At 46.6% G+C, this 24,874-nt stretch overlaps 1 protein-coding gene across 11 annotated transcripts in view; it reads right to left on the bottom strand.

Moving 5' to 3' along the window:
- The window catches only part of CAMK1D (calcium/calmodulin dependent protein kinase ID), a 500,855-nt gene that overhangs the window by 20,821 nt on the left and 455,160 nt on the right, over window positions 1-24,874 (bottom strand). For all 11 annotated transcript variants that reach the window (XM_042991049.1, XM_042991048.1, XM_042991053.1 and 8 more), the window contains one exon: window positions 18,369-18,444. In XM_042991049.1, coding sequence (XP_042846983.1) covers window positions 18,369-18,444 — 76 coding nt within the window. The remainder of the gene's footprint in view (window positions 1-18,368; window positions 18,445-24,874) is intronic.

The following is a 24,874-nucleotide window of genomic DNA, read 5'->3' as shown; positions in this document are numbered from 1 at the left end:
AATGCAATGTGGTTTGGTTGACCTAAAATGCCCCTGTTGGGCGTGGACACAGCTCATCGGGGAGAAGATTTTCCATGAAGGAGAAGGCTTTTAGCATAAACGAATGTGAAAATCGGCGATGCCCAACCATGGCTGATTCGGCAGTGCACAATTTTTCTTGGAAACCGAAATCCTGTAATAGCTTGAGAGCTCCTGCTGAGAGGCCCTGTGGGTTTAACGGGGTAATCATGTTACATATATGGTCCTCTTGATTGTCTGCCCTTGGCCATGTATCTGTGTCCCTCTGCAAATGGGTGCTTGCTTAAAAGGATTCCCATGCAATAATCAGTTGCTACCTCTTTACCCTTTTGTGTAATTTTATTTCCAAAATTCACCTCAACATATTGGGGGGAAACAGTATGGAGGTTCCTCAAAAAATTAAAAATGGGACAACCATATTATCTAGCAACATGTCTCCTGGATATATTCCCAAAGGAAATAAAGTCAGTACCTTGAAGAGTGATATACGTTCTCATGTTCACCGCAGCGTTACTCACAAGAGTCAAGACGTGGAAATGACCCCAGTGCCCACTGACAGATAATGGACAAAGACATTGTGGCATATGTATAAAATGATATATTTTCAAGCCAAAAAAGAAGGTGGTCCTGTCATTTGCAACAACATGAATGAAACCGGAGGACATGATGCTAAGTGAAATAAGCCAGGCACAGAAATTTTAAAAACCTGCATGACCCCACCTATACAGGGAATCTAAAAAAGTCAAATACGCAGAAGCACAGAGTGGTGGCTGCCAGGGGTCAGGGGGGAGTGGTGAGGGAAATGGGGAGATGGTGGTCAAAGGTCAAAATCACAGACCTGTAGGGCAAGTATGTTAGAGATTAAGGTACAGTGTGAAAGCAATAGTTAACACGGCACTGAATACTGGACATTGGTTAAGAGAGTAGATCTCAGGTACTCTCATCACAAGAAAACATGGTAACATGTCAGAATATATGTTCACTAGCTTGACTAGCAATCATTTCACTACGTATAGTAAATCATCATGTTTCATACCTTAAATATATACAATTTCTACTGAAAAAAGAGAAAGGATCAGCCACATTTAACATAAGGCAGTGACTTTGAAACAGGTCACTTCTTGAAGCTTAAAAGAAAACTTAACATGAGATCTACTCTTTTAACAAACTGTAAGTGTAGAGTCAAGTACTGTTGACGACAGGCACGATGTCGCACAGATCTCCCGAGGTTACTCATTTTATGTATCCGAAACGTTACATCCATTGCTTCCCCATATCTCCCTCCTTCCAGCCCCTGCCAGTCACCATTCCACTCTTTGATTCTATGAATTTGACTATTTTAGACACTTCATGTGAGTAGAATCACGCAGTATTTCTCTTGCTGTGACTGACTTCATTTCACTTCGTGTAATGTCCTAAAGGTTTATCTGTGTTGTCGCATATTGCAGAATTTCCATCTTTCAAAAGGCTGAATAATATTCCATTTCTACATATTCTACATTGAATTTTTAATGTTTAAAAATTTTTTTAATGTTTATTTATTTTTGAGAGAGAGAGAGACAGAGTGCAAGTGGGGGAGGGGCAGAGAGCGAGGGAGCCACAGAATCCGAAGCAGCCTCCGGGCTCCAAGCTGTCAGCATAGAGCCCAATGCGGGGCTTGAACTCATTAATGGTGAGATCATGACCTGGGCCGAAGTCAGACGCTTCACCAACTGAGCCACCCAGGCGCCCCTACATTTTCTTTATCCAGTCATCTATTGATGGACATTTACACTGTCGCCATGTCTTGACTCCTGTGAATTATGCTGCAGCGAACGTGAGAGAGCTAATAACTCTTTGAGATCCTAATTTCAATTCTTTTGGATATACACCCAGAAGTGGGATTGCTAACTTTCTGAGGAACCTCCATTCTGTTTTCCACGGTGGCTGCGCCATTTTGCATTCCCACCAACAGTACATGAAGGTTCCCTTTTCTCCACAGTCCCACCAACACTTTCTCTTGTTTTTTGTTTTTTTTTTCTTTTGTTTTTTCCTCCAAAGAAGAGACACACATGGCTGACAGGTACTCACCATTTCTAATCGTCAGGGAAATGCAAATCAAAACCACAATGAGATATCACCTCACACCTGTCAGCGTGGCTATCATCAGGCAGCGACTTCCACAAAGTATTTCCATGTGGACGTTATCGTAATTCACTGTCAGTTTTAATCAGCCAACATACACATACTCACTTAGCGTCTTATGTATACCGAGCACTCATGCATTCATCAAATATTGATTTTGGACCTACTGCATACCAGGTCCTGGGTTTGATACTGGAGATAGGATGATACATAAGAACACGGACATCGTCTCCAAACTCTTCTGGGGAGGCAGAAGCAGCAGATGTCTATGCTTTATCTCAGAGGATGAGCAGGAGTTTTCCAGGAGACACAGGGGCTACTGGTGGGGGTGGCTAACCGGGAATGAAGACGTGGGGACAGAAAAGAATCGTGTGTTCCCAAGCCTCGGAGCAGTTTGCTGCTGCTGCAGTGTGAAATGGAAGCCCACGGGCAGTGGGAGATGAAGCTGGCAGAATGCACAGTGGCCAGACCCCATGCTGCTGGGCTCCCCCACTAAGGCAGGTAGGCTATGGGAAGTCCCCCCAAAAGGCCCAGCCACAGGAGCCACAAGGGCAAGTGGCTTTGCAGCTGGAGTGGGGTGGATTTGAGGCAGGAAGACAAGTTGGTATTTAGGCAAAGGAAAAGCAGGAGGGCGCAGGCAGTGGAGTTTGATCAGTGGGGCAGGTAGATTCCAAAAGGAGTTGAGAGAGAGGATTGGGAGGTCTGGAGTCTGGGACCGTGGCCCGTGCAGGCCAGCGTGATGCCTAGCCCTGCAACAGGATGCCTGGAGCTGCTGTGTGGACCGTGACGGTGGCAAAGAGCGCAAGGGAGGGGAGCAGGCCCGGGAGGCAGCCCGACACCAGTGCACCCCGGGTCTCACCTCCGTTTGGGATGAAGACTAAGAGGCTAGCAAGAGGGAGGCTGACGGTGTGGACGTGGAGAGAGAAGCAGAGATGCTGGGAGGGAAGGACCAGCCCAGGAGGCAGGGCTGCCTTCCCTGAGTACCCCCCTCGGGTCCCCCACTGAGGACAGCGGATAAAAAACCACCCATCAGGTCCTCCTCTGACTGTCCCCAAATGCTGACTGGGCATCGGCCGTGTCCTAGGCCTGGGGATATAGTGTACAAGGAGACGGTGAGTCCTACTCTCATGACGTTTACATTCTATTTGGGGGATGGGGGAAAGAGACACTCAACACTAAGCTTCCAAATAAACAGGAAATTTTAAAAAGAAACAGGATGTATAAAAATAGACAGGAAAGATAATGGGAAGGTTTGCAAGTATTCCTTTTCATACACTGTTCCCTGCACCAGGAATGCTCTTCCTCCTGTGTGCACTGTTGTGGCTCCTCCTTTCTCCCAGAGCTCTGTGTGTATGGCCTTATTCCGTGATATCTCTCCTGACCCCCACCCTGGCCAGGCAGAACCCTTCCTCTGAGCTCCCCAGCCTCTAAGATACAGTCAACATGGTGCACATATGGGTTGATATCTGTGTCCCACCATCTCCTCCGTTAGACTCTGAGCTCCCTGAGGGAGGTGACAGTGCCTCATTCACTTTTGTGATCCCAGTACCCAGCCCAGTATGTGTTCCACAAAAATCTGCCAGATGAATGAGCCCATAAACACCTCCCGGTGTTTCTGGGACTACCACCCCATGCACTCAACCCCTCTCTGAACACTCGCCATTCTTCCTTCTACTTCAATCCCGTCTCTTTCTTGGGTCCTCTCAAAGAATTTTGAAAGGATCTCTTCGTGGCTATTGCATGTGTCTTACCACCTTGATTGTGAGTTCTTAGAGGAGAGAAGACTTTGTCATATATTGTATTTCCTTTGTATGTTTCATTAGCATTCAGTAACAATCAATACATATTTGTTGGCTGATTATTCTTTGATAAGTGGGAAATATTTACATGAAAAATGCTTGTGCATGTTTGTGTGCACAGTGGCACACACTCCAGTTGACTTACAAAGTAGTGTTGATCATCCTGAAATGGATGAATAGTTTCCGGAGAAAATAATTCAACTAAACTTTCTCATGTGTTACAATTTTTGAGTCATTTTTGCAGTGAAGCCTCCTAATGCCCAGTAGCATCTTCAAAGCAGACTGGAATAAGCACAACTAATCATCAACCACCGTTTAGCTCACATTTGTCCTGTGCCCTGAAGGTTTCCTCCATGTAATGTCTCCCAGGTCTGTCTGCCCTCCAACCAGGAAATGCCCATAAGAGGACATAACCCATAGACTATACCCCCTGCTTATTCCCAGTATGAATCCTCAAACCAGAAGCTGAAATGTATGCCTGGAGAAGGACTTTACATAGTAGGGGGATTGGCACAGAATCAAATTTTATTCTGGGGTGCAGCAGTCATCGCCTGGCCTAGCACCTCAGTTAGGAGCCTGGGAAAGTGGGCCCCAGTGGGAGAGGTGGTCTCAACCACAGCAAGTGGCAGGCCCGGGCATCTATCTGCCCAGGGCTCTTGTTTAGAGAAACAAAAGCAACTTCAGTCCAATTCTACGGAGATTTATGGAGCACCAATGTTTGAGCCAAACGCTGATCACATGGTCGTGAAGACCAGCCCTGTTCCTGTTCCTCAGAGTTCAGAGTCCGGCCACATGTGAGTGAGACAAGTAGGGCCCTGACTCTTCTATAGAAGAGGGACTTCGTTGCGTGTGTCCTGTAAACTTAAAATCAATGGCCACTATGTGTTGAGTATTTACTGTGTATCAGACACTAGGCTATGCAATTTACACGTTCTGTCTCATTTATGAGCCATGTGTACTTAGGACGTAAGCGTGTTCATCTTCCATTTCCAGGTGAGGAAATGCATGTGAGATGAGGCAACTTTCTCACACCTAAGGGGCAGAACAGAATTTTAACTTTACTCATCCAATTCCAGAGCCAAGTCATCTTAACCTTTAATAGGAGCCCTGCAGCTGGATAGGTCACGGCAAAGACGAGGAAATGCCACACACGTCCTCTTCCTAAACCTGTCTCTGAAGTCAGGGTGCTGTGTTTTTGTACATGATGAAACAGAGCCAGAAACAAGGCTATATGACCTGCCAAAGAGATAAAGAACAGCTCCGAGTCCTTGCACTCAGAAAATCAACACCTACCCTTCTACCCAGCCTGCTTTCTGGAGAGACAGAAGGAGGGGAACAGCTGGGACTATTATGGCCTGTCCGTGGGAGACAGGAATTGGAGAAAAATGAACCTGAGTCTATATTGAACCGGATTCCAATATGATCATGTCCAGTAGCCTCATTGAGTGCTTTGCTCCCACATGGAGCCTAGAAAGGAAGTAATGTTTAGAAACCCTTCTGTCAAGACATCATGGAGCCCGGCAGGACTGGGAAAGAGTTCAGGCATCCCTCACTGACCCAGAGCAGGTGGGAAATCAAATAACATACATAAGTGAATTTTCTAAGCACTTGAAATGTGCTTAAGTGCCAAAACTTATTTTCAATATTTTATGCAAAAAGCATTTGGGGTGCAACAGTCCATACTGACAATCGAATTGTCACCAGAAAATGGCAACCCAGAATTTGCTGTTTAGTTTAACTGGATAAAAGGGCTCTGAAGGAGAATGGAGAAGTGACTTTTCAAGGAAAGGTTGGTATTGTCCTCTGAGAGCCGACCGCCATTCGCTTTGTTTTCAGAGAGGTTTCGTGGTGTAGTTTCCTCAGCCTGGGATTTAGAGAAACAAAGACACAGATTTCAGGGGCACCTGGGTGGCTCAGTCGGTTAAGCGTCCGACTTCAGCTCAGGTCATGATCTCGTGGTTTGTGGGTTCTGACCCTGTGTCGGGCTCTGTGCTGACAGCTCAGAGCCTGGAGCCTGCTTCTGATTATGTGTCTCCCTCTCTCTCCGTCCCTCCCCTTCTTGCACTCTGTCTGTCTCTCTCTCTCAAAAGTAAATTAAAAAAAAAAACATTAAAAAAAAAAAAAGGACACAAAATCCAATCTTGGCTCCAACAAGTACTGGTCGAGTGACCTTGGGAAAATGACATATCCTCTCCGAGGCTCGGTTTCTTCTGTGAAATGAGAATAATAACACCCACCTTATAGAGAGATATAACATGTATAGCACATACTATATAATAATATGCATTATATACAAACACACACAAAGATGGATAGACAGATGGATGCAGAGACATGAAGGTAACAGGTATACCACCGGAAAGTGCTGTCACACAGTGATCACTAAATGTAGGCTCCCTCTCCTTTATCCTGTCTTGTCTTTTCCATCCTACCAATGCTCTGTAATCCCTTTCAGGCTCCTTCAGCTGAAGCACTGACGTGGGTCGCTGCTCACCACCAGGAAGAACAATGGGGCGGGGGAAGGAGGGCTGGGGGCAGAGGAGCAGACGCGGCCCGAGGGACTCAGTCCAGTGGCCTCAACGTGAAAATGAAGTGACATACCTTTAAACTTTGTGCAAAGTCTCAGAATCATTCACGAAGGCCCATCCCTCCTGACCTAAACTATAAAGCTTGCTACAGAAAAGGAGGAAGAGCCATGATCGAATTCTGGTCATAACTTTGTGCCCTGTGTGGTGAAGATAAGGGTAGAGTGTACCAGAGATCAGGTTTTCACTCCGCTCTTTGTATCCCACTATTTCCAAGCATTTAGCCCAGGAGCCCTCAATTCCGGGAAGAGCTCAAGATTTCCAGAGAACATTTACGCAAAGGCATTATTTGTGAAGAAGAATATTTTGATGGAGTTAGGCCAAGGCGCTATGGAAATGGCAAAAACAACAAACCCCTATGTATATTACTGCAAACTAGGTAAGCCACATAAGGTCAACCCAGGCCCAAAGAGTCTCTGGAAAACATTCACAAAACCAATCAAATCTGGGTATCCTCCATTGGAAACCAGGGTCTGTCTGATATGCAATAACTCTGGTAAGCCCCCATTTGCCTTTTTGTCTCGGCACTTGGTGTGTATTTATGAATGTCTGGGTCCTGTGCTAAGGAATCTGAGTTTTATTCATCTTACTCTGGGTAATATAACTTTCATAAAATAAAGCAAAGCTTTTTAAGCTGATAAACCTCTTGTACTTAGCTGCAAGGCCCACTTAGTGAACAAAACAGGTTTAAGCGTATCATGCGGATTTATAAAACAGAATGACCAATGAGACCTGAATCATTACAGAGATGTAATCCAATGATTTCAGCGACCATATGTTTGACCATGCACACTCCAGAACTTTCTCCTCACAAACTTGGAAGAGATCAGGCTGGAGAAAGCAGGAATGGTTTCATGTATTAAAACCATGTGCAGGCTGACTTCAGCAAAACACTGTTGATGAAAATGTAACAGACAAGTGTCCCATGTCATCCCCGGAGATTTGGATAAGGCCTTGAAAGCTGAGAATGTGTAAGCAGATCAGGGAAAGATCTAGGGGAGAAAGGAAACACATTTCTTGGACAGTTTATATACAACTGGGGCTGAAGATTGGGAGCTGCCGGGAAGGGTGGGGGGGGAAGGAGATTCAGCACTTCTCCAAGCGTGAGAAGAGAGTAGCATACTCCATTTGGAGTAAAAGAGTTTGTAAAGGAGCGGACCAGACAATGCAGCATCCACAGCTGTTGGATCGTGATCCACAGGGCCGCTTCCAAGTGTATCACTTTTTGATTCTTGCGTTAGCCACATGGACAGCACCTTGAGGCTGTCTGGGGGACGGACACAGAGGCACTGAGCCCCCTGCTGCAGGTGAAACACAGCCAAAGGAAGCCCAGACAAAGCCACTTTGCACTCCGCTCGCGCTGACCACGGAAGGGAGGGCAGGCGGGGAGGAAGATGAGCAGGGAGAGCTTCAAACAGCCAGGACTGTTGTGTTAGGAAAAACCCAGCGAAACTTCCAGCAGCTAAAATTAGTTCTCACGAGTAATGGATTTCATCCCGAAGCTCTGAGGGGTGCAGACATCCAGTCTGGAGGTGATTAACACCAGCGCTAACTGATGATTCTGAACCCGGGCGGATTTCCAATTCGACTTTTGCATCTTGACTTTTTTTTTTTTTTTTGGTTGCAGGGCTCTTGCTTCCTCCCTCTCGGCTTGTTTCCTTCCTTTTCTCTCTCCCGTTCTGACGGGCACACAGTTACGATTCTGCAGGTGAAAAGCAGACCAGCTGCTGCACCTGGGAAGTGTGTCGGTACAGCCACGCCATGGGCTGTCCACTTGTCCCCTGGCCTCTGCTTACTCGCGTACGAAGCGCTGCTGAGAATGCCTAGCCGGCAAGCCCTCGGAGCACAGCAAGGGGATTAGAGGGCTGAAGACGGTCCCCGGGTGCTGTCTCGCCAACGCATAGTGCAGTGCTCGGTGCAGAGTCACGGGCTTTGGCGTGTCCTTCCGTGGGTCCCCTTACCACCTCCACGAGCGTTTCCTCACTTGCTCGTGGAAATCAGGGACTCCCCCCTTCTCACTTCCATCACCTGCGCCTCCTGGTCACAAACCCAGCTCAGAGTAAGTGGTCCAAACTCATGACTTGCTCCTACACCCCCCATGCACTTTCTGCAGCTTTACGCTAGCTGTGTGCCACCTCCTTCCTGCCTCTGGGCTGCTGTGCTACGTTCCAGATGGTAAAACATAATAAGGGCCTCTTTTGAGTCTTCCGTTTGCTCAGTATGGTGACAGGTGAGTTAAAAATCCTGATTCAGGGGCGCCTGGGTGGCTCACTCGGTTAAACATCCAACTCGTGGTTTTGGCTCAGGTCATGATCTCATGGTTCCTGAGTTTGAGCCCCCCACCGGGCTCCGTGCTGACAGTGTAGAGCCTGCTTGGGATTCTCTCTCTCTCCCTCTCTCTCTCTGCCCCTCCCCCACTTGCACACTCACTCTCTTTCTCTCTCTCAAAATAAATAAACTTGGAAAAAATCCTGATAATTCAAAGATTATATTTTCCCCATCATCAAGTTTTAGGCATCAGAAGGTCAAAGCTGGATCACATCTTTCAAGTTCTATTTCAAAAATTATGTTTCAGACTGAATAGTACATCTTCTCTCCAACACAGTAAGCACATCGTTATCTTCAGATAATTGGTCTTGAAGGATAAACCATCAATCTCCCTGCCTGATGGCCCTGCCAATATTTGAAGACTGTCCAAAGCCAGATCACCATCACCTTGTGGAGACTTCCTCAAGGCCAGGACAGGGTTTACAGCTCTGCCCTGGGAGCTCTTGCCTCTCATTTCGGTGACAGCCACCAAGACTGGATTTTAACTGATCTGTTTACTGTCTGTCCCCTCCAGCAGACAGTGAGCACCCCCAAGTCCGAGTTGGTAATGAATCCATCTCTGCAACCCCGTCGTATTGCCTGACACATATTCGGCTCAATAAATGTTACTTAAGTGAATGCATGTCAATCCTCTGCCTTCTGTTCTCCAGGAGAAATATCCTGAAGCGTTAAATGACAGTTTCCAGGAGAGGATACTGATGATGCTGACGTGAACAGAAGAGAACAGAGGAAGTGAAATGTTTTTCCATCTGGCCTGAAGCCCTGCCATTGAGTGTAAAGGTGGTATAGGTGAGACATTCCCTTCCAGCTTCTCCCTGAGGTGTCCTTTCTACCCCAGGGCCTTTGCGAGACAAAGACATTAGTGGATCCCACCTTTCCTGAAATGACTGGCAGGAAGTTGCTCCCCCTCCCCCAAACTAAAGTGCAGAATTTCTTGACCTCGATTGCGCTGCTTGTAAAATTTCCTCCATCACCTCCGTGCATACCCCTCCACCCACTTTCTGAAACCAGACAACATTTGTTTGGCTATTTCCTAAGGGTTGAGAAGCGAACCAACCATCAACAGACAACCAATAAAGTCTTTCCCCAGAAGCAGCAGGGAGAGGGTCACAGGCCCACAACAAAGCAGGAATATGGTCAAGCAGTACTTGGGTCTGAGACTAAAGGTAACCAAAAGGCATTTAGCCACATACAGGATCCACTCAGTGTAGACTATGGATGGGAAATGAAGCACCTTTCTGGAAATCGTTGGAAAGCACCATAGTGAAATGCAGTCAGTGAAATAAAGTCGGTAAGCCTGAGAATTATGACAACCAAAGCCTGCTCAAACACCGATAATAATGCCTGAATGATAGAAGATAGAGAAGGCTGGAGGCTGATCTTTAGGGCAGGAGGGAGGAGAGGGAGGCGTAAGCCCTGGCCAGTCTGTGGCCACTCTGACCAGCCACCAGGGACAGCTGTGTCACAGAGGGACAGAAATACCCTCGGATATAGAGAAGAACCCTGGAGAGGACTCTAGGCTTTGTGAAAACACGTAAGGCCATCCAGCTTTAGGCTCTGATTCCTTGTTTGTAAAGACAACTTCTGCTTTTAATCTGCTTTCTCATGGAGCATTTCCTCTTGTGGGGAGAACATGCTAGTTTGATGACATGTGTATCCAATTACCCTGCAGGGCACGGATCTCATGATTTAGTAAACTGACACTCCAGGTTTTTTTTTTTTAAATCTCTTTTGAGTCTGGCTAGTGTGAACCAATTCACTGGGACTGTCTGAGCAAGATGAATAAATAGATTAATTTAGTTCCTGAACCTCGAAAGCCAAAGTGCAGCCCATGGGCCCAAGGCAGTCTAAACAAGGCAATGTGTCCCCTCCCACAAAGTTTATGAATATAACAAGATGATTGCTGCCTGCTGGCAATGCCAGTTAATTATTCTTATTAGTGCTAACACTTTTCATACTAATGGTAGTAACCACCATCATAATGCCCCATGCTTGGCTCTTTCCCTGGGGCTGAGTAATTACACCACATTCTCTCCTACTGGAGCTTGGGTTCCGGCTCTCTCCCTGGGACATGTGTATCCACAAAGCCGCATCTGTCAATGGTTTAAAATGATGATGACTATCTTGACAAGGAACATTCTTTGTCTCCAAAAATGGACCTACCATACAGATTAGGCACTCTTATCACCACTCTTTACAAAGCCAATTACACTGAGTACCAGCTGGCCGATAGATATTTATGTGACCTCGTTTTAAAGACTGAACCATGTAGGAGGCCAGTCAAAAAGTAAGGGGATTACTGTAAGTATTTTGCCTGGAGTTTCTGCTAGGCAGAGAGGTCAAAGGCCACAACAAGTGTAGGGGCCCTCCCCACCCACAGCAGACCCACCCTAACCCTCTGGCCTTCCCAAACACTCTCATGCCCAAACTCTGTAAGGCCTTGCTCGATTCTTAGACTGACACACATCCATTGTGTTTCTCCATAGCACAGAGCATGCTGTATCCCTGAGCATAAGTGAGGCAAGCCATCATTAACTCATCTCCTTGAAATTTCGAGAAAGAAAGGCAGTGTGCACATGATGGCAAAATTCAGTCTTGTCAATGAAATGCTGATTCTCATCTCCAGTGGGCACATTTATTTCCTTGGAACTTGCGGGACCTTGGCTGACCACACCTCCAGGCTGGACACCGACATGCCCACCAGGGTGTCCCTCACATTCTCCTCATTCTTCTCAGTAGCTTAAGTGATGCAGGCAAAGATGTTTTTCCTAAGTCCAGATCCCTAGAGGGACTCTGGATAAGGACCCATTAAATGTGTTTTTAAAAATGAGTATCCCTCATAGGAAAAAATATTTCTCCTTCCAACATGATGGATAACATAGAAATGAGTGCAGAGATCAAAAGAGAAGGAATACATCAGGTATCTGCACTGACAAAATACAGAATGTCTGCATGCAGAGGGGACGTTTGGTACATGGCCGGTCACAGCCGCTTTTGCTGTGATTGATTTCTCAGTGTGACAGGTTTAGCAAATGAAAATAATGCTGCACTTCAAAAAACTGCAGAGGCTAACCTTTTTTCCATTACAGGTGATATGAAGAACAGGGGTTCAGTGCTGACCCCCGTGGGACAGCTGCCTTCCCCTGTGCGCTGCCTGTGGGTCACGACCTGCTCAGCAGCCTTGCTCACTGGTCTCCAGACGGAAGATGAAAGCAGGGAGTCGGGGTGCAGTAGGAAGGTCAAAAGTCCCAACATGGGTAGGGGCCCTCCCCACCTATGGCAGACCCACCCTAACCCTCCAGCAGGTCAGCAGGAAGTAGCAAGAGTCTGAGACTGAGATCCAGGAGTTCTAACTTCTAACCCTAGTTCAACCTGGAGCCAGCCTTGCACCAGGAACCCCAACCAAGGCCAGGGGCCTTTTACTGAGTATTTTCATCAGCACTCGAATGTGCCTCAGGCAACCTTGATCCTGTGCCTGCAAGCATCCCTCTCCCCTCTCTGAAATGCTAGTCTTATCCAGCCTCCTAGACATACCTGGCATGGTGCCTCCTCCTTCCCGAACACCCCTGTCCCCATTGGTGGCTTCAGCCCAGGAATTCCTACAGCTGCACACAAGCCCCTCTGCATGTCACTTAATCTACTTTATGAATCTTCTTGTCCCACCATATACACTGTTAATATTCTCATGGGAGGCAACATGCTTTTGTCATCTTGGCATCTTTAGCACCTAACACAGTGCCTGGAATAGAGAAGGTACTCAAGAAATGCTAGTTGTTGACACTAATAATGATACATTTGAAGTGAGTGGTTCTCCAAGCATAGCCATATTATGTAGAAAAATTTTATCTAGAATGTGGCCTATCAGCCATAAAGATCTGAACATCTTGGAAGGTATGAGAGAGAGGCTCAAAGTCTCCATTTATTCTCTGCTTGAGACTCTCAGAGCTCTGGAAGGCACCAAGGAAAACAGGCACCCTAGCTGCCATTTTGAAATATGACACAGCTGATAAATCAACTGGAGACTAATCCCTGGAGCAAAACTAGTGGTGACCAGGTGACCACCAAGTTTGAGCTTATCAATTTATACTTAAAATAGAAATAAAGAAATATAGTATTGCTTTACTTAATACTACATTTTAACCCAGACAAGTATTGTATTGTATACTGTAATTATAAGGCTTTGGATATACTACATTCAAACCATACCCAGATATATATGCCAAGCATCTCTATCCCAGACTTCTGACCTCCACATGTGCATACACAATCGCATGGATATCTCAAAGTTTATCTCAAGTTTAACATGCCCCAAATGAAATTCTTGATCTCACTGATCCCCCTAGACTTGCTCCTTCACCACCCTCTATTCTTTTTTCTTAGCCATCTACATGAATGCTTATGCCAAAAACTTGGGTTTACACCTGAAACTTCTCTCTCCTTTAACCCCATATCCAAAATACACCTGCCACTCGATCACCATCACTGCCTCCCTGGTGGAAGCAACTGTCACTGCTCACCTGACAAAGCCTCCCAACAGTCACCACCCTCCACTCCTGCTTTGTCTAACCCCCGTTCACAGAGTAGCTGGAATAATACTTGAGTGAAAATCAGATCAGTTCATATCTTTGGCCAAAATCCTTCTTTGGCTTCCCACTACATTTGTTAAACCTAAACTTTCTGCCATGTCTCTCCTTCCCCAGGCTCTTGCATATAACTTTCTGATATCCTGTCTTGATATCATACTCTAACCATGTTGGACTTAAAAAAAAATTTTTTTTAACATTTATTTATTTTTGAGAGAGAGAGAGACAGACAGACAAAGGGTGAGCGGAGAAGAGGCAGAAAGAGAGGGAGACACAGAATCCGAAGCAGGCTCCAGGCTTTGGGCTGTCAGCACCGCGCCCGGTGCAGGGCTCGATCCCATGAACCGTGAGATCATGACCTAACCCAAGTCACACATTTAACCAACTGAGCCACCTGGGTGCCCCCTTGCTGTCCTTCCTGGTGTTTTCCTACCTATTGGGCCATGGCAGACGTGTTCTTTACCTACTGCAAATCCATTTCCTGCTTTCCTCTTCACCAGCAGAGGTCACCTGCTTCATTTGGCCAACCAGCGATAATCCCATCTTCTCTGCCAGGGACTCCTTTAGAAACAAGCATGGGAGGCATTTCTGGCCAATCAGACATGAGGGAAAGTTGCCTGAGGGACTTCTGGGGAAGATATTCTAGCTCTTCCAGGAACGTGGGGATAAACATCACCTCTTCTTCCACCAGTCAATGCTGTGTCTGTCCAAGATGCCCGACGCTGCGGTGGCCATCTTGTTTGGTTGTGGGGGGCGGGGGGGGGGCGGTCGCAAGGAAAGATTAACATACTGAGGATGGTGAAGAGCAGGGATGGATACCATCTGGGAGTGACATTCTGACCTAGGCAGTCTTGTGGCTCCCCTAGATCCACACTTGTTATTATGTGAGGTATGACTTGTTTTCTTGTTTTAAATGCTTAAGCCAGAATTTTCTGTCACTTGCAGCTGAAAGCCTCCTCTGTGCATGCTATTCACTCTGCCTGGAACACTTTCTCCTCACTCTATCTGCTGAACACTCACACATCATTTAGGTTTTGTTTTAAGGCCCCTTTTTCAAAGAAGTCCTCCTCAGCCATTTACCCCAGTGGAAACGAGGCAACCTCTGTTCCACTTTACTAGGGCACCTCATGCTCTTCCTTTAAGGCGCTCTGCACGTTTTTAAATGTGTTGCACATGTTGCACATGTTTAAATGTTCATTTATGAGGTTTCTCTGAATGCCTGTCTCTTCCATGAGACTGAGAGCCAGCTTCACAAACCCAGGGACTGTGTATGTCTTGTTTAACGCTCATTCCCAGGATCTAGCATAGTGACAGGTGCATGGTACGTACTCAGTAAACATTTGCAGAAAGAAAGAAATAAACACAAGCTGGATGTCACAGGGAAAGAAACATCCTGTCTTCTCTCACTGACATGGCCACGTCTGCATGTGAAGGGCAGGTGGCGTAGCAGAAAGAGCTGGACTGGAAGTCAGAGCTGGGCTGGGGTTCAAATGTCAATTCTGACACCAAGTTATATTATTTAATGTCCTCGAACTGAAGTTTCATCTTCTCTCAGTGGGTTTAGTAATAACTACACCTATCTTGTAGGATTGCAGGGAGGTGAAGGGAGATAAAACCTGTGAGAATATTTATATCCTTGCACTGTTACACAGATGTTTGATGTAATACATATGTGTATATATAATATATATGTGTATATATAATATAGATATATACGTATTTATTACATATACATCATTGATATTATAAAGTAGGTACTATGTCCATCCTGAAATGTCCATGTTTTGAGGAGATTCTGCTATAAGAATTTTATCAAGCACAACACAACCAAATCATTTACTATGGACTGAATAGCATCCCCCTCAAATTCGTATGTTGAAGCCCTAACCCCCACTGTGATGGTGTTTGAAAATGGGGCCTTTGAGAGGTGATTAGGTTGGGATGAGGTCATGAGGACGGGGCCTCCATAATGGGATTAGTGCCTTTATGGGAAGAGACAGGAGACACGAGAGAGCTTGAACATTCCCCTTCTGCCTTGTGAGGACACAACAGAAAGGTGGCAACCTAGGCAGAAAGAAGGTCCTCACCAGGAACTGAATCAGCAGGCACCTAGATCTTGGACTTCCCAGCCTTCTAAACTGTGAGAAATGAATGTCTGCCTATTAAGTCACCCAGTCCATAGTGTTTTGTTATAGCAGCCAGAGCTGTCTAAGACACCAATGCCCATCCCAGTAAAGCTATATGCACCTCCTTCTAGCTGTGCAGATATCCTACCCCAATGCCAAGACTTGAGGGAAACCATTATACATACAAAGGGAATCTATAGACATTAGTGTAGGCCAGATGGGTCAAGATTGAGAAGAAGTGTGAAGGCACAAACAAGCAGAAGCCCAGATGAAGGGACACTTGTGCCTAGCCCCAGATTTCTCGAGGTGACGCCAGCTTTGGTCCTCTGCAGGAAGAACAGTGGCCCATCATTCATTTCTTGTCATCTTTCATGTCAAGTTTGTCAAGGCATGACCTCTGATATGAATTTCAGCTGAGAGTTTAGGGGGCCAGAGTAAATAACACACGGCCTGTGTCTGATATCTACCTACGCAGGAAGCCCCCTAATGAGGTATGCTAAAGTGTGGTGTGTGTGTCTGTGTGTGTGTGTGTGTGTGTGTGTGTGTGTGAATTTATTAGAGGACAGGGTCCAGAGCTTCCACCAGATTCTCAAAAGGGTCTGTAACTCCCCCCGACACACACACTAAAAAGGATGAAACTACTATAGAAGATGGTCAAGATGCTTTAAAAGTAAGAGCACTATGTAAATGCAATGTTAGTTTTATGGCTCAGATGAATCTGCCCTTTACCTATTTCCATAAGTGGGAGTCCTACGGGCCAAGGATATCAGAACGGATAAATCCTGTGATAATGGCAGGAATCTACAGGAGCTGTCAACTAAATCCACATTAAATTACAAAAGCTGCCTGGTTCAATGTATGCTGTAGAGAGACCGCTTGCTTTCCAGATAATGAGACAACACCAATACAGGGGGGATGTTTCCAGCAGTCCCTGAGGATGCCACATACTGTCAGACCTTTCTCTGATCACAATCCCCCACGGTCTTTCATTGTGTGTAGCAGACTCTGTCTGCTAGAAAGCCTTCCCTTCCTTGGGAAGAAATTCATTTCCTATCAATTACAGACACCAGTTGGCCTAAACCCAGCCTAGCAGCGTGCTCCATTGTAAGTGTTTGAAAGTATCACTGCCAAAAGAAATTGTAATTAAAAAACAACTTTACAGTGGACTGAAGCAAAACAAAAAATAATAATAATAACCAAAACTGATAACCGTGAAAACAACTGCAACAACCCTATGCCTATGACAGCCCTTCCTGGGTTGTGGAGATGAGGCACCTGAGAAGAGATGAGGTATCCAAAGGCTAAATTTTGGTTTTCACCACATTTTTCTCATTTTGATTTCTTTTGAAGATGTCCTAATATTTTCATAGCCATTTGTATCCCCAGGAAAGCCAAGGTGGCACATGAAGAGATGCTCAACATCATTAGCCATAAGATAAATGCACTGAGGCATTATTCATAACAGCCAAGATATGAAAACAATCCAAGTGTCCATTGATAAAGAAGATGTGATACACACATGCACACACACACGCATGCACACACATACACACACACTGGAATATTACTCAGCTATAAAAAGGATGGGATGTTGTCATTTGCAACAACAGGGATGGACTTAGAGGGTATTTTGCAATGTGAAATAAATCAGACCTAGAAAGACAAATACTATATGATCTCACGCGTATGTGGAATCTAAAAAAACAAATGAATAAATAAACAAAAAGCAGAACTGGACCTATAAATACAGAGAACAAATTGATGGTTTGCCAGAAGGGAGGGTGGAGGGGTAAAATGGGTGAAGAGGAGTGGGAGGTACAGGCCTCCAGTGATGGAATGAATATGTCACAGGAGTAAAAGGTACAGCATGGGGAAAAGAGCCAACAGTATTGGGATAGCGTCGTATGGTGACAGAGGGTAAGCTACACTTGTTGTGAGCACAACCTAACGTATAGAGTTATGAAATCACTATGTTGTGTGCCTGAATCAAATGTAACATTGTGTGTCAACTGCACTCAAAAACATTAGAAATACATTTTAAGAAAGAGAAACGCAAATCAAACGCACGACGAAAGCACTTCATACCGATTAGGATGGCTGGTATGAAAAGGCGGGAAGGATGTGGTGAGACTGGAACCCTTGTGCATTGCTGTTGGGAACGTAAAGAGGGGGCGCTGCTATGGAAAACAGCGTGGAGCTTCCTCAAAACGTTAAAACGTAGAATTACCGTATGATCCAGCCATCCCACATCCGGGTAGACACCAAAGGCAGACATCCGAACACCCATGTTCATAGCAACATTATGCATAACGGCCACAAGGTAGAAACCCCCAGGTGTCCACTGAGGGATGAATAGATAAACAAAATGTGTCATATGCATATAATGGACTGTTCGTCAGCCTTATAAAGAATGAAATTCCGGCACCTGCTCCCACATGGATGAACCCTGAGGACATTATAAACGAGAAAGCCAGTCACGAAAGCACAAATGCCATATGATTCCACTTATGTGAGGAACCTAGAATGGCCGACTTCACAGAGATAGAAGGAAGAATGGAGTGTATCTGGGACTACAGGGAGGGGACAACAGGAGTCAGAGTTTAATGGGGACAGAGTTTCAGTTTTGGGAAGATGAAAACATTCTGGAGATGGGTGGTGGTGACTGCACGACAGTGTGAATGAACTGGATGCCACTGACCTGTGCATTTAAAAAGGGTTAAAATGGTAAATCCTGTGTTAAGTGTATTTCACGACAATAAAAAAGAAAGAAAGAAAAAAGAAGCCAAGGTAGCAAGCAATACTCACAAGATATAGGCAATCACCCCGATGGACCAGCAGTCCACAGCTTTGCTGTATGGTTTCTGGGCCAGGACCTCAGGAGCTGTGAAATGACAAAGGAGAGACACAAGCCTGACAACTCAAAAGCTGAAGACATAAAACATTTCTTAGATTTTTCTTTTCTTTTTCGCTTTGCGCCTCAGGATGAACTTTCTGTCATTCTAAAAACTGAGTAGAGATAGAGGACCTGTTTTGGGTGTTGGCTTTCTTAACTAGAAAAAAGTGAGAGCATTTGTGCGTGTGTGTGTGTGTGTGTGTGTGTGTGTGTGTGTGTGTAACTGGAGATTATCAGTCAAATTCAGTCAATCAACAAATAGGAATAGGTAGCTCTCTCATGTCAGTGCTGTGCTAAGTACTACAGCTCAGCTGAGACTGAGTCGGGGACAGGTACACTTCACGGGAGTCTGGGGTGTGACTCCACCTAAAATTAACTCAGGGAAGCCTCTCTGGGCCCAGCACAGGGCCTCCCTGGGTGCTGTGGGGCATGAACAGGAAGCCTGTTCCTAATGCCTTCACAGAGCTCACAATCCAGGGCAGTGAACACCTGAAATCTGGCCCCTGGGGGACCTGGCCCAGGCCCGCTCTCAGCTCATTCTCTAAGGTTTGGGGTGGGTCTCCCGTCAAACAGCCTCTCCCCTGTCAAACAGCAAAAATGCTCCTTAATCTCAACTCCTCGCTTCTAACCCGAAGGTCCTCTAGCCCAGGGGTCTCAGCTTATTCTGTCCCTGTTCTCACACTTGCTATTCCAGGCCTTGCGTGCTTTCCTAAGCAGGACTAGGAACGCATACAAACTATTGCTGAATGTTTCTGGTTACGACGGTAAGAAATACCGGGGCGCCTGGGTGGCTCAGTCGGTTGGGCGGCCGACTTCAGCTCGGGTCACGATCTCGCGGTCCGTGGGTTCGAGCCCCGCGTCGGGCTCTGGGCTGATGGCTCAGAGCCTGGGGCCTGCTTCCGATTCTGTGTCTCCCTCTCTCTCTGCCCCTCCCCCGTTCATGCTCTGTCTCTGTCTCAAAAATAAATAAACGTTAAAAAAAAAATTAAAAAAAAAAAAAAAGAAATACCAACCACAGACAATCCCCAAATCTGCTTGTAGGTTTTGACCCCAATTCCTCCAAACTTCTGATGAGACTTTATTTTTTTCCTTTTTTCCCCAAGAGCAAAATAAATAGGTCGGTATGTCCTTTATTGGCTACATTCAGCCTCAACATGGTAGCAGAAGGAGACACAGAACTGTAACGCTGGGCAGCTCACAAACTGGAGAAGTGGCCCCTGGATACTTGGGAGCTGGCTGCATCTTCCTTGTCCCCACTTGTCCACACGTCCTTGTCCCCGTGCCTACTAAGAGCAGATTTCTCAGATGCTTCTATTACGGCAACTGACGAAAGGGAGTCGTTTACCACAGTAAGTGTCTCGCTGATTTAGGAGGCATGCTCTCCATGAGCTGATGTTCTGGTATGAGTGGCTACAAGGCAACAGATGGTGGGAGGTGACTGCATCTGCAAGGAGCTTATTTCTAAGCCTCCAGGGCCATCCACGTGGGCTGGTGGAAAGTTCAAAGGAGGCAGAGAAGGCTCACTGGTGACGCCTGACCCAGTGTCATCCCCCCCAGCAGAACAGACGGCAGAATATCCTGAGCCCACAGCCAGGCTGGCAGGCAGGAGCCCTGGCTTCCACGTCACAGGGTCCGCAAGGCTCTTTAGGAAGACGGCAAGCCAGCCCGGCCCAGCCACTCCATGACACCAGATGTCAAACAGTGATGCAGGGGCAGCTAGAGCTCAGGGCAGGATTGGGGGCACAAGCTCTTGTGTCACACCAGGTATGACATGGCGACAGACATGCGGAAGGAGCCCTGAGAAGGTGCGAAGGCACCTCCAACAGCTGATTCCACAGTTTATAAGCAAAGATTGAGACGATCCACTGAGCCACGGTGTGTGGAGGGTAAGCGTCACAGCACCTGCAAAGCAGGCTTCACTCCTGGGAAGAGCTGATACTGTCTGTGTTCTTTTGCACACCCCATCCTCAGTTCTCTAGCCTGTGGGTGTGGGAGGGAGGACTCCTTAGAGAACCCCCTCCTCCCTCCTTCTCCTCCTTCTTCCTCCTCCTTCTCCTTCCTCTCTTCCCGCCCCGCCCCCCTTCCCTGACTGTTAGAAAGAAGGAAATTCTGGTCACCATCCATTACTCAGAAAACAAAAGAATAAAGAACGCGATGGCCCTCCAGGAACGTGTACATCCGAAGGCACCTGCACATTCAGCAGATCTACCTTCAGCCCGGCAAACAGACCTACGTTTTGGAGAACCGTGCGAGACATGGCACGCACCTGAAAAGCAAGTGGCTGACTTTTAGGCAGCTTGGAACTGGGATGTTGCTTCTGATGTTTAGATTCTTGAAGCCACAGATGACATATCCACAATTTTCAAAACCAGAGATTTTGTTTAAATGGTAAAGTTTATAACATCACACATACAGTTTAAAAAAAAAAGATAAAGAAACGGTGTCTGGATCTTTCTCAGATGCTTCTATTCTCGCAACGGACAAAAGGGAGCCACTGACGGAGAGATGCCAGGATCGGTAGCATGGGTGTTGGGGGGAAAGTTCTCAATGATTAACAAGCAAATATCAAGGTAGCGATCCTGGGGGTGGAGGTCTGTATACCTGTGCCAAACATTTCTTGTTCTTTCTGGTGTTGTGTCTTCCCTAGGTCCTATCAACAAGACAATAAACATTTTTTTAACCAATTGTTGGCAGGTAAATCGCTTGCCTTGGGGTGAAGTTCTGAACTGCACTTGAAACACACAGAGAGTGAAAGTCCTTGGATGTGTAATGTAACAATAAACAAGAGAAAGTAGATTGATTTGGAAATGATATTCTCACCAACCTAAAATAATTAAAGAATTATGCAATGGCAAACCACACTAACGTGTGTTGATTCCAACTGCTCTTTTGATTTGATTCGTGAAACCAAATGTTCTCAGGACATTGTTTGAACAAGCCTGCCTACATCCCTATAAATAGCTACTTTTCATCTCGTAGTGATTCTTGGAAAACACCGATTCTCAGGCAATATTCAAAACTCTCCTGACAATTTGAAACGGCCACCCAAATCGTGACGAACCTCTGGGATCTGCTGGGATATTTTCTCTCCTGCTCTCCTCTGGGTCCTACAGTGGGCTCCCCTTGTTTGGCCAACCTGTTGAATTCTCCTCACCTCCTACCCTTTCCCCGATCCTTTCAGCCTGGAGCCTGCAGTCTGTAGTTCTGCAAGAGTCCACTCTCGCTCTGATCTTGGGAGAGGCCAGGTTTCACTTTGAGAACTGGCCACACTCCCTTGTATTATGTTATTAATCTTATACCTTTGGCAAGAATTTGGTTGTATTTCTTTTTTGTTAATGTTTATTTATTTGAGAGAGAGAGAGAGAGAGAGAGAGCAAGCACAAGTGGGGGAGGGGCAGAGAGGGGGGGAGACACAGAATCCTAAGCAGGCTCCAGGCCCCGAGCTGTCAGCACAGAGCCCAACGTGGGCCTTGAACTCACGAACCGTGAGATCATGACCTGACCCAAAGTTGGATGCTTAACCGACTGAGCCACCCAGGCGCCCCTCGGCTGTAATTCTAAAATGTCACAGCCTCCAAGGTACAAACTCTCAGACAACAAATGCACACAGTCCCCATGGGGCCTCGGAGAGAGAGTGGGAAGGGTTCTCAGTCACACCCACCACAAATCCATCTTTCCCCCAACACCAGTCAGATGCCAAAGAACTTCCTAATGAAGGAGAAACAATTTTCTCTCCTGACTGTACCCAGCACAACTCACGTGCAGTGGGAGGGTGACAATGACTCTCGCCACCCCCACACCTTCTCACAGAGGGAGGCTTCGCACGGAAATAACTTAATTGGTGCTACTGACACTTGACAAAGAGAGCCGTCATTAACGGGCACTGCGGCTCGTTCGAGATGCCATCAGCGCCCAGGCAGAGCAGGAAAGGGCTCAGTCTCCTGGTACAGCGGAGACAGAAGGACAAGACTCCAGGCCGGAGGACACAGACGTTCCTCTAGTGCATCTCAAGGCACAGTCCTGGGGGCCGTGAGCGGCAACAGACCGACCCGGAGGCGCCGAAAAGGACACACACAAGATAGGTAGCAGCCGAGTGGGAACAGCTCTACCTGGGTGACACGTGTTGGTTTCCCAGGTTTCATCACCAAACTCCTGTGACACGCCAGCCTCCTGGACCTCCTCCCCTCCCCTCTGTATCTCCTCCCTACCGTGTGAATCACACTGCCGACCACCACACTTGGTACCGCTGGACAGCGGGGACGTATCTCTGGTCTGGATCTTCAGGGCTTAGCACATTCTGTTTGGTTAACCAATGGTTACTCCCGACACGAAGTGAGGGGAGGAAACGGGCAGAATTAGCCCTATGCCTCTGTCTGTGGCTGACTGTGTAGTTCATGCCACTCTCCGTTTAAAACCTTTTCTCAAAGGGATTTCGGAATCACTACTTCTAGGGCTAATGGGCAGGAAAGACCTTCAGGGAAGTGATCTCTCAGAACCTCCTTCTCGGTCAGACCTTGGAGGTTAACGATTCCGTTTTCTTAGCTCTCCCTGGTAGAAAGAGCATTCCATTGGCCGGGTCGGTTTACTCCAGCAAATAGAAGTCAATCACGTGAACCACGCGGTCTCAGCAGGGCAGCGCGAGCTGCTGGAGATCTGTGTGGACAGACGGGGCCCTCCTTCTGAGCCCCACGCTCGTCTCATGCTGTTCAGCGAAACAGTTGGTTCAAAATTTGAAATAATTGAATTTACTGCTGTGAGACTCACGACCAACCCACTGTGGAAAATTCCACTTGGTGGGAAGCGTCCTCCAGGCCAAGCTGTTTTATATTGGTTGAAAGCAAGGGTTCCTGGTAAAGGAATTCAGAGATTCCAAGAGGAAAAAAAAAAAATTCAGAAACCTTTCATCTTGTTTTTGAAACAATTAAATTGCCCATTTTCCTTCCTGAAAGAGAGAGGAGCAAAAGGCTTAACCAAGTCTAACTGGAAGCAGGAAGAGGGGCTCTGTTGAAGCAGGGGTGGCACTCAACCCCCAGGCTCAAAGAAAACAGAAAAAGAATTTTCCCTTTCCCTGTGCTCTCAAGGGAGTGCTGAAGAGCAGTTTCTACAGAGGGAGGGGAGGAGATTGAGAATATCTCCCCCTGTTACCAGGTTCATGGTCAAGACCGTCTGTTCTCCTCTATGGAAGTCTAAGTACCACTGTACTCAGTACCTCAAAGTTGACCACCTCCAGTGGGTGAAGCAGAGGACACGCAGGAGGGGTGGCCTGGGGTGGGAGCAGCCCTCCATGCCAGAAAGTGGAAGCCCGGGACCGAGAACCATGGGACCCAGGCAGTGTTTCTTGCGTTCCTCAGTTATTTAACAGCTTGGGTTCCATATCAGGCACTGGCTTTGTGGTGTGAGGGAAGCAGACGTGGGCCCTATGCCACGGAGCACCTGTTTTCCTGGGTGCCGCGTGTGGACACAGCTGCAGAAGTAACGCCAGCCACAGCTGCCTTCTTAAGGAGACGATCAGACTAAGCCAGACAAGAGTGTGGCAAGATGGCACAGGTGTTGATCTTTAACCCTGAATACAGCCCTGAAAATACTGAACCTACTCTAAATAAAACTCCAAGTATGCAGGAAAGGATATATTACCTCCAACAGTCAAACAGTGGAGAAGGTGCAAATAAAAAGACTAGAGAACAGGAAAGACACGGGGTGGGGAAGAAAGGCTGTGGCTAGTAAGCTTTGAGCATATGCCCTTGTGTTGTGCTCTGAGAAGAAATTAACAGGTTTAAAGACGAAAGAGTGGGAAAGGTAGGAAGGACTGTTTTGTCATTAAATGGGAGCTAAAGATGTGAAATGGTTTCCTTTAAATGTGAAATGGATTTAGGTGGTTGTAACTTGAAACAACTTTAGTTGTCTGGAGTTAAGAATTTTTTTTAAGTGTATTTATTTATTTTGAGAGAGCTGGAGAGAGTGCTGTGCTTAGGGGAGGGGCAGAGAGAGAGGATCTCAAGCACGCTCCTTGTTGTCAGTACAGAGCCCTATGCAGGGCTCAATCGCACGAACCATGAGATCATGATGATCACGACCTGAGCCGGCAGCAAGAGTCAGATACTCAACTGACTGAGCCACCCAGGTGCCTCCGGATTTAAGAAGTTTTATTTATTTTTTAGGGTTTTTTTCTTTTAATGCTATTTTATTTTATTTTTGAGAGAGAGAATCTGAAGCAGGCTCCAGGCTCTGAGTTGTCAGCACAGAGCCCAACGCAGGGCTTGAACTCATGAACCATGAGATTGTGACCTGAGCCAAAGTCGGACACTTCACCGAGCCACCCAGGTGCCCCGGATTTAAGAAGTTTTAAATAGCCATGCACACTGGCTTTGCAGTGAAAGAAATCTAGGATCTCCCACTTACTACACCTGTGGACTTGGGC

The sequence above is a fragment of the Panthera tigris genome, chromosome B4 (assembly GCF_018350195.1).
Source record: "Panthera tigris isolate Pti1 chromosome B4, P.tigris_Pti1_mat1.1, whole genome shotgun sequence".
NCBI lineage: Eukaryota > Metazoa > Chordata > Mammalia > Carnivora > Felidae > Panthera > Panthera tigris.
This window is presented reverse-complemented; position numbering and strand designations above follow the sequence as displayed.